The 13405-nt window shown below is 33.8% G+C and overlaps 1 protein-coding gene across 1 annotated transcript; it reads left to right on the forward strand.

The window, feature by feature from the left end:
• Positions 1 to 7464: 7464 nt before the first annotated feature.
• LOC145037740 (putative E3 ubiquitin-protein ligase ARI8) lies at positions 7465 to 11533 on the forward strand. Its single transcript, XM_078986449.1, has 15 exons — positions 7465 to 8048; positions 8396 to 8520; positions 8611 to 8716; positions 8794 to 8884; positions 9001 to 9173; positions 9264 to 9368; positions 9464 to 9552; positions 9665 to 9772; positions 9936 to 10026; positions 10131 to 10220; positions 10314 to 10361; positions 10441 to 10512; positions 10609 to 10708; positions 10774 to 10900; positions 11000 to 11533. Exons 1-15 carry the CDS (start codon positions 7884 to 7886, stop codon positions 11262 to 11264), a joined length of 1755 nt encoding a protein of 584 aa, XP_078842575.1. The 5' UTR covers positions 7465 to 7883; the 3' UTR covers positions 11265 to 11533.
• Positions 11534 to 13405: the final 1872 nt, after the last annotated feature.

Consider the following 13405-nt stretch of genomic DNA (forward strand, 5'->3'; position numbering starts at 1 on the left):
AAATTCATAAAGTCGGGAACTTTATGAGTTAGTACGAACTTTAGGTTTAAATCTAAGTGTTGGACATTTTGCCTTAATGGTTTAAGACTACAAAAATGAAGTTTCGCCTCACAACGAGTACGCCCTGCGTAACTTCAGGTACGCAACGTATAGCTCATGCCTAGCCCATTTTCTATGGAAGCTTGGTACGCAAGGCGTACTAAAGGAGTATGCATGGCTTATTCCTAAAAGTTGGATTATGTCATTTTGGACTTTAGGATATGTTTGTCGGGTCTAAAATAGGAAGGGTAAAATGGTCTTTTACCATTAATAAGAAAGAATATGATTTGGACCCTTGAGTATAGGTTACTACCCTAATTATTAATTAGGGATGGTTTTTGATATGTTCAGTGTGAGGAGTTTTTCATAGTAGCAACATGTGTATGGGATTATCTGTCAGCGGATTGAGGTGAGTCTTCTCACTATACTTATCTGTGTGGTAGTATATACATGTTGACCAGTTGGGTATTATTTTTTGTTACTGTGATATGTGTTACTATGTGTATTGAGACGTCAGTTAGGCTCCACGGTTGTTGATATTTAAAATGTGCCAACTTGATAAATATGTGACCTTATAGGATAATATGTTGTCACACCCCCGAACCGGAGAAACGACAGAAACGTCCAGGGGTTGGGTGACTTCATTCTTGTAGTATCATCACAGTGTATATAATTGAAACAAAACATCATCATCATCATCACACATACAACATTACAAATGTCATTGTTTACATCAATTATTGTATTTCAAATTACACGCCAAAATATCCAAAGTATGGAGATAGGAAAACACAACAAAATTCCAGGTATTCTTGCTGACCAATCGGCTTAACGATTCCATGAGAATACATGTTGATTTGAAAACGTCAACACATATAATGTTGGTGAGTTCATAAGCATGTTTGAGTAAAATGTTTTGTATTACTTTGTAAACACCAGAAAATCCGATATTTTCTGAAAAATGGTTGGACATGTTTGTGTCCCATCTCATTTTAATGCATGTGTGTTAATGTTTGAAAATGTATAAAGTGAATGATCCCAGACAATCCGATATTGTCTGTTTATAAAACGTTGTGGTCTTAACACCCTAAGACTGAGTACCAGTGCATGTATATTACCGTGGTACCAAACTGTAAATGTATTCCGTAAATTTTAAAATGGATTTAATTTCTATATGTGAGTCGTTATAACCATACTTGATAATGACTGATCAACCTGTCATGATGTTTTTCAGACACCGACTGATTTAAGGTAAGGTTTGTCACCCTAAACTGGCCTAGTCTAACTGTAGCGAACAACTCAGGTGTGGGGTGTCACCCCCGTATAGATCTATACACAAACTCCCGCTCTCCCTTCATGAGACTCTGGTTATAACTACAGGCTACAGTTGTGCACTTGATAGGTGTCAAACGAAGTGTCTCACAAGATTCTTAACTGAATTTACACGAATATGGAATTGCACAACGTATATTGTTTCCGTGTATGTTTTAAGTTTACGAAGCCAAACGAGTATGTATGTGTGACATCCCCAATTTCACGGCCAGAAAAGACCGATCTGTTTATGCTTGTTTTTAAAATCAGAGTACTCTTTTAAAGAAAACAGCTGCGAAATTTGTTCCCAAAACAAGATATGATAATAACTTATCAAAACATTTCTCGAAGAGAATGTATTTTCATTTAATAATAAAACCTCGGGATGTCATGTTCCGATACAGATATATAAGCATAAATAGAACTTACATTTAATTACACAATTGATTTATATCTCCTTTAAATTTCTCTGTGAAATATGTCTTCGTATTAATACCTATGATACAAAGAAAACTGAGTGGGTCAGGCTTGGGAGCCTGGTGAGCATATAAGGTTTTCATCCCACAATGTTATATCATATATTTATAAATATAGAACATTCAAACTTTTACAATTTCACCATATAAAGGCAACTCTTATCTCACCCCATCGATCCTCACAACGACACGATTTAAACTCTCGTATCTAAAATTTTCCTCTTTATCTGATCCTTACTCACGGATCTAAAACTATTATCTTCACCCGAGCCATACTCACGGATCTAAAACTAACCTTTTCACATGATCCGTACTCACGGATCTAAAACTAACCTTTTCCCCTGATCCATACTCACGGATCTAAAACTAACCTCCTGATCTGATTCATACTCCCAGATCAATAATTGTAGCCAATCCATACTCCCGGAATAGGGACAATTAACTATACCTTAATCCTGATCTGATCCATACTCCCGGATCAATAACTGTGCCCAATCCATACTCCCGGACTAGGGACAATTAACTTAGTCTTAATCCATACTCCCGGACTAATAACAAGTTTTATCTCTTTACCTGATCCATACTCCCGGATCTAAAACTAACCTCTTGGTCTAATCCATACTCACAGATCTAAAACTAGCCTCTTGATCTCATTATCCAACTCATTCTTTTATCACACACCAACTATCTCATCTACCCATGTTTTACCCAACATATTTGTAGATATAAACTACATATACAATTTAACTCATTTAAAAACTATATAAAAATCCATTCCACACTCATCTCAAATAAAACACAACAATGTATAAACACATAGCACGTATCCTATAACAAATACTTCATATTTATGTGTTAGAAGAAAATAACCACACACTCACACATATAAACATCTTTATATTATACACATAGCACGTATTTCATAGCAAATACTTAATATTTATGTGTTAGAAGAAAGTGACCACACACTCACATGATTAAAAGATGACCGGACAGCATTACGGCTTGTAGAAGTAGTATTCTTCGGTAAATCTGGAAGATCTTCACAAAAATTGGCTTCTCGCGGGCAGAGCTTCGGCTCGGGAATCGCACTTCTCATGATCTTCGGGCTTCGGGACTCGCTTTGGGTCTCGGGATGATATCGGGGCTTTGGGGGGGGGGGGGGGGTTAAAATAGGGCTTAGAGGGTGTATCGGGAGTGGGAGAGAAGAGATAGAGCAACCAAAATCGGTTGACCATCGATTTCTATTTATAGGGTCATTTTTCAACTCTCACATCGTGAATTCAATAGTCATCAAGTGCATCATCACCACTTGCGCCTGTCAGGCTCCAGAAGTCATAAATAACGAGTTCACGTCGTGAACACTATATTCACGTCGTGAACTCTGACAGTTTTGGGGTTTCGCGCCCCGAACTTCAGAAATTCATAACTTTTGCATACGAACTCCGTTTTCGACATTCTTTATATCCACGCATAGGTGAGATTATGCTCTACAAGTCTCGTTTAGACTCCGTTGGCTAATTTTTACTTTAATTTAAATATATTATTAATATATTATTTTTAGTAGGCTGGGACAGGAAAACTCCGTTCGAAATTCATAACTCCTTCATCTGAACTTCGTTTTCGTCTGTCTTTTTATCGTTGGACTACTATTGATGAGATCTCAAATTCTCTTTTAGATTGTTTCGGCTAAAAACCGCTCGATCTCAAATCGAGTATTCGAGCTGCATACCGCTAAGTCGAAACTTAGAAAAATCATAACTTCCTCATACGAAGTCAGATTTGGACGTTCTTTTTATGCACGCTCACGGTTTAACGAACTCTATGACTTTCGTTTAGATTGCTAAGGCTAAATATCACTCTAACATAAATTCACTTTTTACGTCATTTAGTGTCGTGCCGGTTCTGTCGCGAAACTTCGATAGGTCATAACTTTTTCGTTATAACTCGGATTTCGGCGTTCTTTATATGCACCGAAACCTTGTAACATATACTATAACTTAGTTAAGATTATTCATTCTAAATAATCTTTCATCAAAAATTCATTGTTGACGCCTATCGTCTCTAAATTGACTAGCCCGGATCTACGGGCGTTACAATATGTGAATGTATGAGGCCCAACAAGCATGTAAAAGGACAAGTAAGGCCCACTAGGCATGTAATGTATATTCCAGACCTAATAAGCATGCAAAAGGACAACTAAGGCCCACTAAGCATGTAATGTATATTGCAACCCCAATAAGCATGCAAAAGGACAACTAAGGCCCACTAAGCATGTAATGTATATTTCAGGCTCAATAAGCATGCAAAATGACAACTAATGCCCACTAAGCATGTAATGTATATTCCAAGCGCAATATGCATGCAAAAGGACAACTAAGGCCCACTATGCATGTAATATATATTCTATGCCCAATAAGCATGCAAAAGGACAACTAAGGCCCACTAGGCATGTAATGTATATTCCAGACCTAATAAGCATGCAAAAGGACAACTAAGGCCCACTAAGCATGTAATATATATTCCAGGACCAATAAGCATGCAAAAGGACAACTAAGACCCACTAAGCATGTAATGTATATTCTATACCCAATAAGCATGCAAAATAACAACTAAGGCCCACTAAGCATGTAATGTATATTCCAGATCCAATAAGCATGCAAAAGGACAACTAAGGCCCACTAAGCATGTAATGTATATTCCAGGCCCAATAAGCATTCAAAAGGACAACTAAGGCCCACTAAGCATGTAATGCATATTACATGCCCAATAAAAGTGAGTTTAACGTATTTGACTCGTTTGTTATTGTAAAGTTCATTCTTGTCCAGTAGTTCTCCAAAATGACATAAAAAGGGCGACATTTTGTAATAGTGACATCTTTGGTCCAATGGACTAAAAATTTACAACTTAGGCGTAATTTTGGTAAAAATGACATTTTAGGTCCCTTAAGACCAAAAGTTTACATTTAAGGCTAGTTTCAAATAAAATAACATTTTTAACCAACTTTTGTCAAAAATATCATTTTCGGCCCAAGTGTATGAAGTTTTTACATTTTCGGACCAAAAACATAGAATTTATCTTGTTTGGCCCAAGTTTGATAAAATTATCATATTCAGCCCTTATAACCGAAAAATAAGATTTTTGGTTCAACTTTGTTTAAAATGACACTCAAGCCCACAAAAGTAAAAAAATTTACAAACTTAGCCCAAAAACTGTGAAAACCATTATGAGGCCTATTTGTGAAAATTTACACTTTTAGCCCTTTTAGAATCATAAATACCATAAAGATTCATATTTATCCAAGATAAATCCTTTTTGGTTCCTTAAAACCGTGAGTTTTATATAATAACTTCACTTTTGATTATTTTGTCATTTTTCGCCCTCTTATGCGATTTTCTTAGCTTTAAACAACCTTGAAGTGTTTAAACATTTTCTTTATATAATAAGTTGTATTAAGTGATATGTTCTACAAATATCATCATATTGTAACATATTTTCGAGTTTATGAAGTTTATAACACATAATCACAACTTATATCATGAAAACCACACATAATCATGCATATACTCATAGATCTACATAAAACAACTTGTATTCTCCCTTAAAACATAGTAAAAACCGAAAATAGAGGGGTATAAACTCACTTTGGTTTGATGGATTTGGTTTTTGATGAAGAATGAGAGAGATTTTGGCCTAGATGCTTCCTTGAAAGGAGTTTTCGGGCTTAGGAGGATCTAAGATCATAAATCACGAGATGGTGTGTTAAGAGAAGTAGTTTTAACATAAACATTAAGTTAAACCTCTTGGATGGAAGTAGCTTACCAAAATGAGTGGATTTTTGGTGGAGTATTCTTAGATTTACACACAAACACACACGATTTTTGGAAGGGAATGAGAGATTTCTTGAGGGTTATTAGAGGAGTTTAAAAATGAAAGTGAAGTTTAGGATGAAGAGTGGGGAGGCCGAGATTAAGAAGAGAGAAGGGGAGGGGTGATTAATTGATTAATACATGATGGATTAGTCTCGAAGTCCTAGATGTTTATTGGTTAATTAGCCTAGATATCCTACATACAATATTGAGGTGTCACATTTTAAGTAAACTTAATATATATATATATATATATATATATATATATATATATATATATATATATATAAACGAATAATGGAGATAAGGTGAGAATAAAAAGAAATGTTGGGCTAGAATTGTATACAACCGAAAATATAAGGTCCCATAATGAATTTTCAGCCCATTGGGTCCTCTTATGACGAGTTTACGACCCAAAAGGGGCAAAAACGATGGATTTTGGGCCATTACAACTGTTTATGTAGGTTTTGGCCCAATAAGTCCCATTATGCTATAGTTTAATGAATGTGTGTTCAACTAGAGCCCAAATGGAGTTCCTTGGCCCAATAATAGGATCCTGGTCCATTCCGAGTTTGGATCGGGACATTAGGGTTACAAACTCACACTTGAGTGTATGAAATGTATCGAATTAGGTTTTAGACTTCACGAGTGAGTTTTGATTAAAGTAATTGTTTTTGAAATGAGCATTTGCACATAACATTAACTTAGATTACAAGTTACACAAGAGCTCGTTACATGAAAACAGAATTTCCTAGCCAAAATGCTAGCTGTGACATATGTTATTAGCAATATAATTAAATAATTATTCTTGAACGTATAAATCCAACATTTTAGAGTTTATTAAGGGTCTTTTGAGGATTTTCTTGAGCACTCAGCTCCATCTTGTGAGGTTGATTAGATTGTTAAACTAGCATTCAACTCTGCCATTTAGATCTTACACATATGTGTGATATTGCTTGAAGGAGGCTTCTTTGGCTGTCGCTTTTATAAATATTAAACCATGTATTAGATGGAGTATATCTCTCTGTAAGTAATTCGAAAAATGACTTCTTACGGTTGATCATTAGCTTAAATGGTCTCATGGTTAATCCATTGACAATTATTCAGCACCACTTAATTTTTTTTTGCTTCCATATTCATAAATGTCATTACCGGATAGAAACCCAAAAATTGAAAACAAAAATAAAATACACTGGTATTCTATATAATTTTTCTAAAAAGAAGCTAAAGACGGGAATGAACCGAAGAATACCCATCCCAACAACACATAATGATTTGCTACTTTTACACCTATAAAGATCCCATGGATATGAGACAATGACACGATTCATGTCAATAAAAAAGAACAAGACATGTATATATTTGACATCTGAATATAGAAAATACATAAATAACATATATGGATGATAAACATAAAGTTGTACTTAAATGTATATCGCAAATAACACAAACATCAATGTACTTAAATGTATATTTGTGTTCGAAAATGTCATATTAATATGTATATAAATGATATATGTAAACATTGGTGATAAAAATACCATGTTTATTACATCCTATAACAATCTTCACACAACACGATCAAATATTGACAAATTAGCCTATTTCCTAGTATGTATTAAAGGTGATAACTTATGAATGCTAATGATTTATTTCCATATTTTCACATATTGCTTGTGTTGTACCAAAGTATTTAAAAAAATAATAATAATACATGTTTGACACTTTGACTAATGAATAAATACACTTATACGAATACAAGATTGACATGGTTTATTCTATACCACACGCCTACCCTAATATGGTCGAACAAAGAATTGCTAGGGCGAATTCTTGAATCTATCTCCCAATCCGGTTGATCCGATTAAACATTGATTTTGAGATTTGGGGCTGCGATCGCGACAATCGAAGGGAAATCAAGAATCGATAAACCTGTTAAGCGGCTTCTTTGTTGTTGTTTGTTTTGCGACTTTGCGTAGACCAACGAAACGATCCAATAAATTAAAACCCTTCCCACGAAATCGCACAATTCATCTTCAGTTTTTCCCCAAAATATACCACTCATCGATCACCGTTTCTTCTCGTATTCTTGTCTGTGGGACTTGTATAATCATCTTTCTGATAATCACACCGCTAAAACCCTAGGTTTGTACTCCCCGTTGTAAAAATTTCTAGGGTTTTTCTCGCGATGGATTCGGAAGATGATATGCACGATGCGAACGATGTTGATTCTTATGAAGAAGATTACTATAGCGGCGATGCGATGTACAGCGATGATGATGATGATGCTGGGTATGAGTTTTTGGATAACGCTTCTGATGATTCCGATGATGTATCAGTTAGTCGGCAGCAGGTAATCGAATTTTACCGAATATATATTTCTACTCTCATACTGTTTATTCGTCCGATTGGATGCATTTTTACTATTAAATTTGGGGATTTTCTTTTATTCATCACTACCCTCTTCTGTTTTAATCATTCCAAGTTCATCATATAACAAGGCTTCGGTGGTTTTATTAGCTAATGATTTGATGATGAGTTGGTTCTAAGACATTGTTGCCTGGTGACGATTTCTCTGTTTTCTGTTCTAATATTGTTTTGCTTAACTTCTATGACAAAAAATTGTCGACATATATTGTTTTCTATCTGTTCGCTCTTGCCTCCATCCAAGCTTTTATCATTTCTTGTTCTGTATTTCAGAAGAATTACACTATCTTGAAGGAAGATGACATACGCCAACGCCAGGAGGATGATATCACTAGAATCTCTTCAGTTCTATCAATCTCAAGAGATTCTGCATGCATGCTTTTGCGCCGTTTTAACTGGTAAAGTGTTTAATTTTTGTGAACAACAAATTCTTCCATATCAAGATTTTGAATTTCTTCTATTTAATAAGTTACTGTCTAACCCTGCAGGAATGTTAGCAATGTTCATGAAGCATGGTTTGCCAATGAAGATGCAGTCCGTAAAGCTGTTGGCATGTTGGATAATATCAACATCAATCCTCCAAAAGCTGGAGAGGTAAGTTAGGGTAAAATGGTAAATAAGTTAAAATCTTTAGTGAAGTTTTTAATCCTTTATCTTTGTATCTCTTGAAGCTTCCTTGTGGGATCTGCTTTGAATCATATACACTTGATAGTGTTAGCACTGCTGCTTGTGGTCATCCTTTCTGTAACACATGTTGGGCAGGTTTGTATTGATAATGCAATGCTCTCTGTTTTCATCTTACTATACATTTATATGTTTATGTTTATGATTGGTATCCTAATTTCTGTTTCTTTTAATGTTTTTATTGATTCTGGTAGCTTACATTAGCACATCTATCAATGATGGTCCTGGATGTTTGACTTTGAGATGCCCAATTCCATCTTGTGGTGCTGCTGTTGGTGTGGACATGGTCAATATGTTGACTTCAGATGAAGACAAGAAGAAATATCGTCGTTACCTTCTTAGATCTTATATTGAGGACAATAGAAAGGTATGTAAATTGTAATTTATCTTAATGATTTCATAATCAAGATTTTGATTATACTTTTCTTCATTGATAATTTGAAATTTGATATGATAGACAAAGTGGTGCCCTGCTCCTGGATGTGATTGTGCTATTGAGTTTGATCTTGGAAGTGGAAGCTATGATGTAACTTGCTATTGCTCATACAGCTTTTGTTGGAATGTGAGTATCATGATTCAATAACTTCCTTCATTTTTATAAAAGTTTATGTTTTTTCTTTATAAAAGATAAAATCTTTTTTGTTGCTATTGTTGTAGTGTACAGAAGAAGCTCATCGCCCTGTGGACTGTGAAACTGTGTCCAAGTGGATTATGAAAAACAGCGCAGAGTCTGAAAATATGAATTGGTAAATGTCTAAACTACCCCTTTACCCTTGTTACATGTTCATCTCTCTCTCTCTCTCTCTCTCTCTCTCTCTCTCTCTCTCTTGTTTTGATGTTTGTATAATGATTTTTTAGGATTCTAGCAAATTCTAAACCTTGTCCAAAGTGCAAGCGTCCAATTGAGAAGAATCAAGGTTGTATGCACATGACATGCAACCCTCCATGCAAATATGAGTTTTGCTGGTAAGATTTATGTTTTTTTTTGTTTGGTATATGGAATGGAATCACAAAGGGGAATGGAATGAGTTATTGTATTCCATTATCATGTTTGTTATGTACATTTAGAAACTTAAATGAGATTAAGTTTATTGATGATTCTGATAACTTTATAAAATTGTAAATGTAGGCTTTGCCTTGGTCAATGGTCAGATCATGGAGAGAGAACTGGTGGCTTTTATGCTTGCAACCGTTATGAATCTGCAAAGCAAGAAGGAGCTGTAATAAAACTAATTATATTTTTTACTCTAAATTCAATAAAACATTATCATTGTTTTAAAGTCTGAATCTTTAATCTTGTAATTCATTCCACTTCCATTTGCAGTATGATGAATCTGAACGAAGAAGAGAAATGGCAAAGAATTCTTTAGAGAGATACACTCACTATTATGAACGTTGGGCCACTAACCAATCGGTATACAAGGGCATAATTGTAATTTTCTATATTGTGTAAATTTACGTGTCTGATATATAATAATATACTTTGTTTCTTTTTTCACAATAACAGTCGAGGCAAAAAGCACTTGCGGATTTACTACAGATGCAGACAGTTCATGTAAGTTAAAATTCCATTTTTTTTTTTGGTAATATTATATTAAGAAGTCTTATTTTTTAAACATCTGGTAAAATTTCAGCTTGCAAAACTTAGTGAGAGACAATGCCAACCCGAGACACAGTTGAAATTTATTCTAGAAGCTTGGTTGCAGGTATATATGCTTACTTATATTTAAAATTTTAATATATATAATATATATTTTATTCTAAATGATTTATTGTTTTAAAATGATGGTTTTCTATTGCAGATAGTTGAATGTAGGCGTGTGTTAAAATGGACATATGCATATGGGTATTACCTACCTGAGCAAGAAGTAGCAAAAAGACAGTTTTTTGAGTATTTACAAGGTATGTATCTATGTATGCAGTCTCAAAATAAAATGAAGTGGTAAATGACCATATTACCCTTGCAGGTGAAGCAGAGGCTGGTTTAGAAAGGCTCCATCAATGTGCTGAAAAGGAATTACATACTTACATTGATGGAAATGCCTCTCAAGAGGAGTTCAATAATTTCAGAACAAAGTTGGCTGGTTTGACCACGTAAAATTCAATCCTTTCTCTTAAAGTTTTGATTTTTTTTACTGGGTTTATAAAATCTTGAAAAAATTATTTCTTATTATTATTTTTATTTTTAAATAGTGTGACACGCAATTACTTTGAGAATTTGGTGAGAGCATTAGAAAATGGGTTATCTGACGTGGACTCACACGGGGCATCAAGCAAAACAAGCACCTCAAAACACGCAGCAGGGACAAGCAAGTCAAAAAGTGGAAAAGGAAAGGGGCCCACAAAGGGTGGTGGGTCAACTCGGGCCGATGATTTGACCGGGTGGTCATGCGATCAGTGCACTTACATGAACCCAAAGAATGCCACTTCTTGTCAGATGTGTCACACCAGTCGGTGATATTTATTAATCAAAGAGTTGACTATGTGTTGACCTTCCGGAAGCAAAAGGATGAAAGGATTGGAGGGAATATAAGTTATTTCAATTTGTAATGTGGGGGTGGGGTGGGGTGGGGTGTATATAGTGGATGGTTGGGTTTGTTGTGATGATGACTGGTTGGTGGTGAAAGATGTGTAGATTTGATGTTGTTGGTGTTTTTTTTTTTGTTGAATTGTGGATGGTTTGTGGTATGTAATGTTGTAATGGAGTTTTATACAAAAACTTGTTTATGTGGGCGTGTTACTTGTTTCTTTTGTTTCTCCTATAGCTAAAAGGGTTGATTTTCAAGTTTGTTTATGCATATACTTAGTTTGTTTGTTCGAGTAATGCTCAACCATGCATATACAACTCGTAAATTTTATTCGTCAAAGACCCTTGAGGTTATCTATTTTCAATGGTTTGAAATTTGAAGGTTTTATCTTTAGATAATTGTCTCAATTTTCTAATGTGATGTTAACGGTGTCTTTTGGAAATGATTTCGATTCGACTATATTTCTTGCATCATATGAGTATGTCTTCTGTAAGTTGATCAAATTGTTGGTGCTTCGTCTACCTTTCTAGCCATTAATTATATGTGTAAGATGGTGAATAATGCAGAAGAAAACAACCATGCAACATATAAGGAAGGAGAGACACTCCAAGGATAAAAAAATCCATAATGTTGCAAAGCATGTCAACTAATCAACATTAAGGGTCAATCCACTACAAACGAAAGCCACAAATAAATGATAAAAAACAATAACACATATTTTGTTCTAATATAAGCATGCCTCTTTATAGTAGGTGTATTTTTGGTTTGTTACTTAACAATTAAGAATGATGTTGCTAATGTAATTTTCTTGTTCCCTATTAAATAATGTAATCGATTGTTCTCTTGTAATGTTGTTCCATATATATATATATATATATATATATATATATATATATATATATATATATACACACACACACACACACACACACACAGAGGTTGAAATGTGGATTGACATCTATTGTGCGGAAGTATGGACAATGCTATTCTGTAAGAAATAACAAATAAAATATGTTGTTTGATAATGTGAATACATTCAATCGTACATAACCATTGTTATTATCACACATTAAATCATTTGTAAGGTTATTATTATTATTATTATTATTATTATTATTATTATTATTATTATTATTATTATTATTATTATTATTATTATTCTCATTCTGTCATTATGTTTATAAAGTCGTATTCTGTAAGAATGAAAATAAGTGAAACACGATGTGTGAGAACAAAAATAAATAAGAATTAGTGAAAATGCATGAAAATGACGATAGTTGTATGAGGTTGAACGTATTCACATTACTAAACAATCTATTCTCTTAGTAATTTTCATAGAATAGCACTGTCCGCAATATATATATATATATATATATATATATATATATATATATATATATATATATATATATATATGGAAAAGTGAATATATCCTTAAAAATATATAAGTTTAGGTACCCAAACCACTATAATACGTTGTTTTGTTTGATATATTCATTATAAGATTTCTTAAACTCTAACTCCTAACTTGATTTACTTTCATGATTTTCGAAATTTCACTATTATCTTCCTCTTACATCATATCTTTTTGCCGAACACCTACTAGGCTATACATATTATAGTTGAAAATGTAAATTATGTAAGAGGAAGATAAATATGAAATTTATAAAAATCTTGGAAGTAAATTATGTAAGAGCATTGGACAATTACAAAGTATATTTGTTAAACAACAAAATATGTGAGAAGAGTCTATCTCAAATTGCTTCTAAGCTTGCTATAAATAAACATAAAACGGATTTGTAAGTTAGCCTATGTCATTCATGAAAACCCCATGCATATACAAGATACAAAACTACACCACGAAATTAAGAAATTTCACGAACGTTAGGTGAACAAAATTGCGTTAGATATAGACGAACATGATACAGTGATAATCCATATATCACCGAGTATATCATAGTAAGTTGTTCGAAACACTCACACTTTTATCGATTTAGATACTCATGAAGGTTGTCTTTATTAGCATGTGACATCCCTAATGTTATAGCTAGAAAAAACCGATTTGTTTATA

This window comes from Lactuca saligna, chromosome 1 (assembly GCF_052625555.1).
Source record: "Lactuca saligna cultivar CGN05327 chromosome 1, ASM5262555v1, whole genome shotgun sequence".
In the NCBI taxonomy this organism is placed as follows: Eukaryota; Viridiplantae; Streptophyta; class Magnoliopsida; order Asterales; family Asteraceae; genus Lactuca; species Lactuca saligna.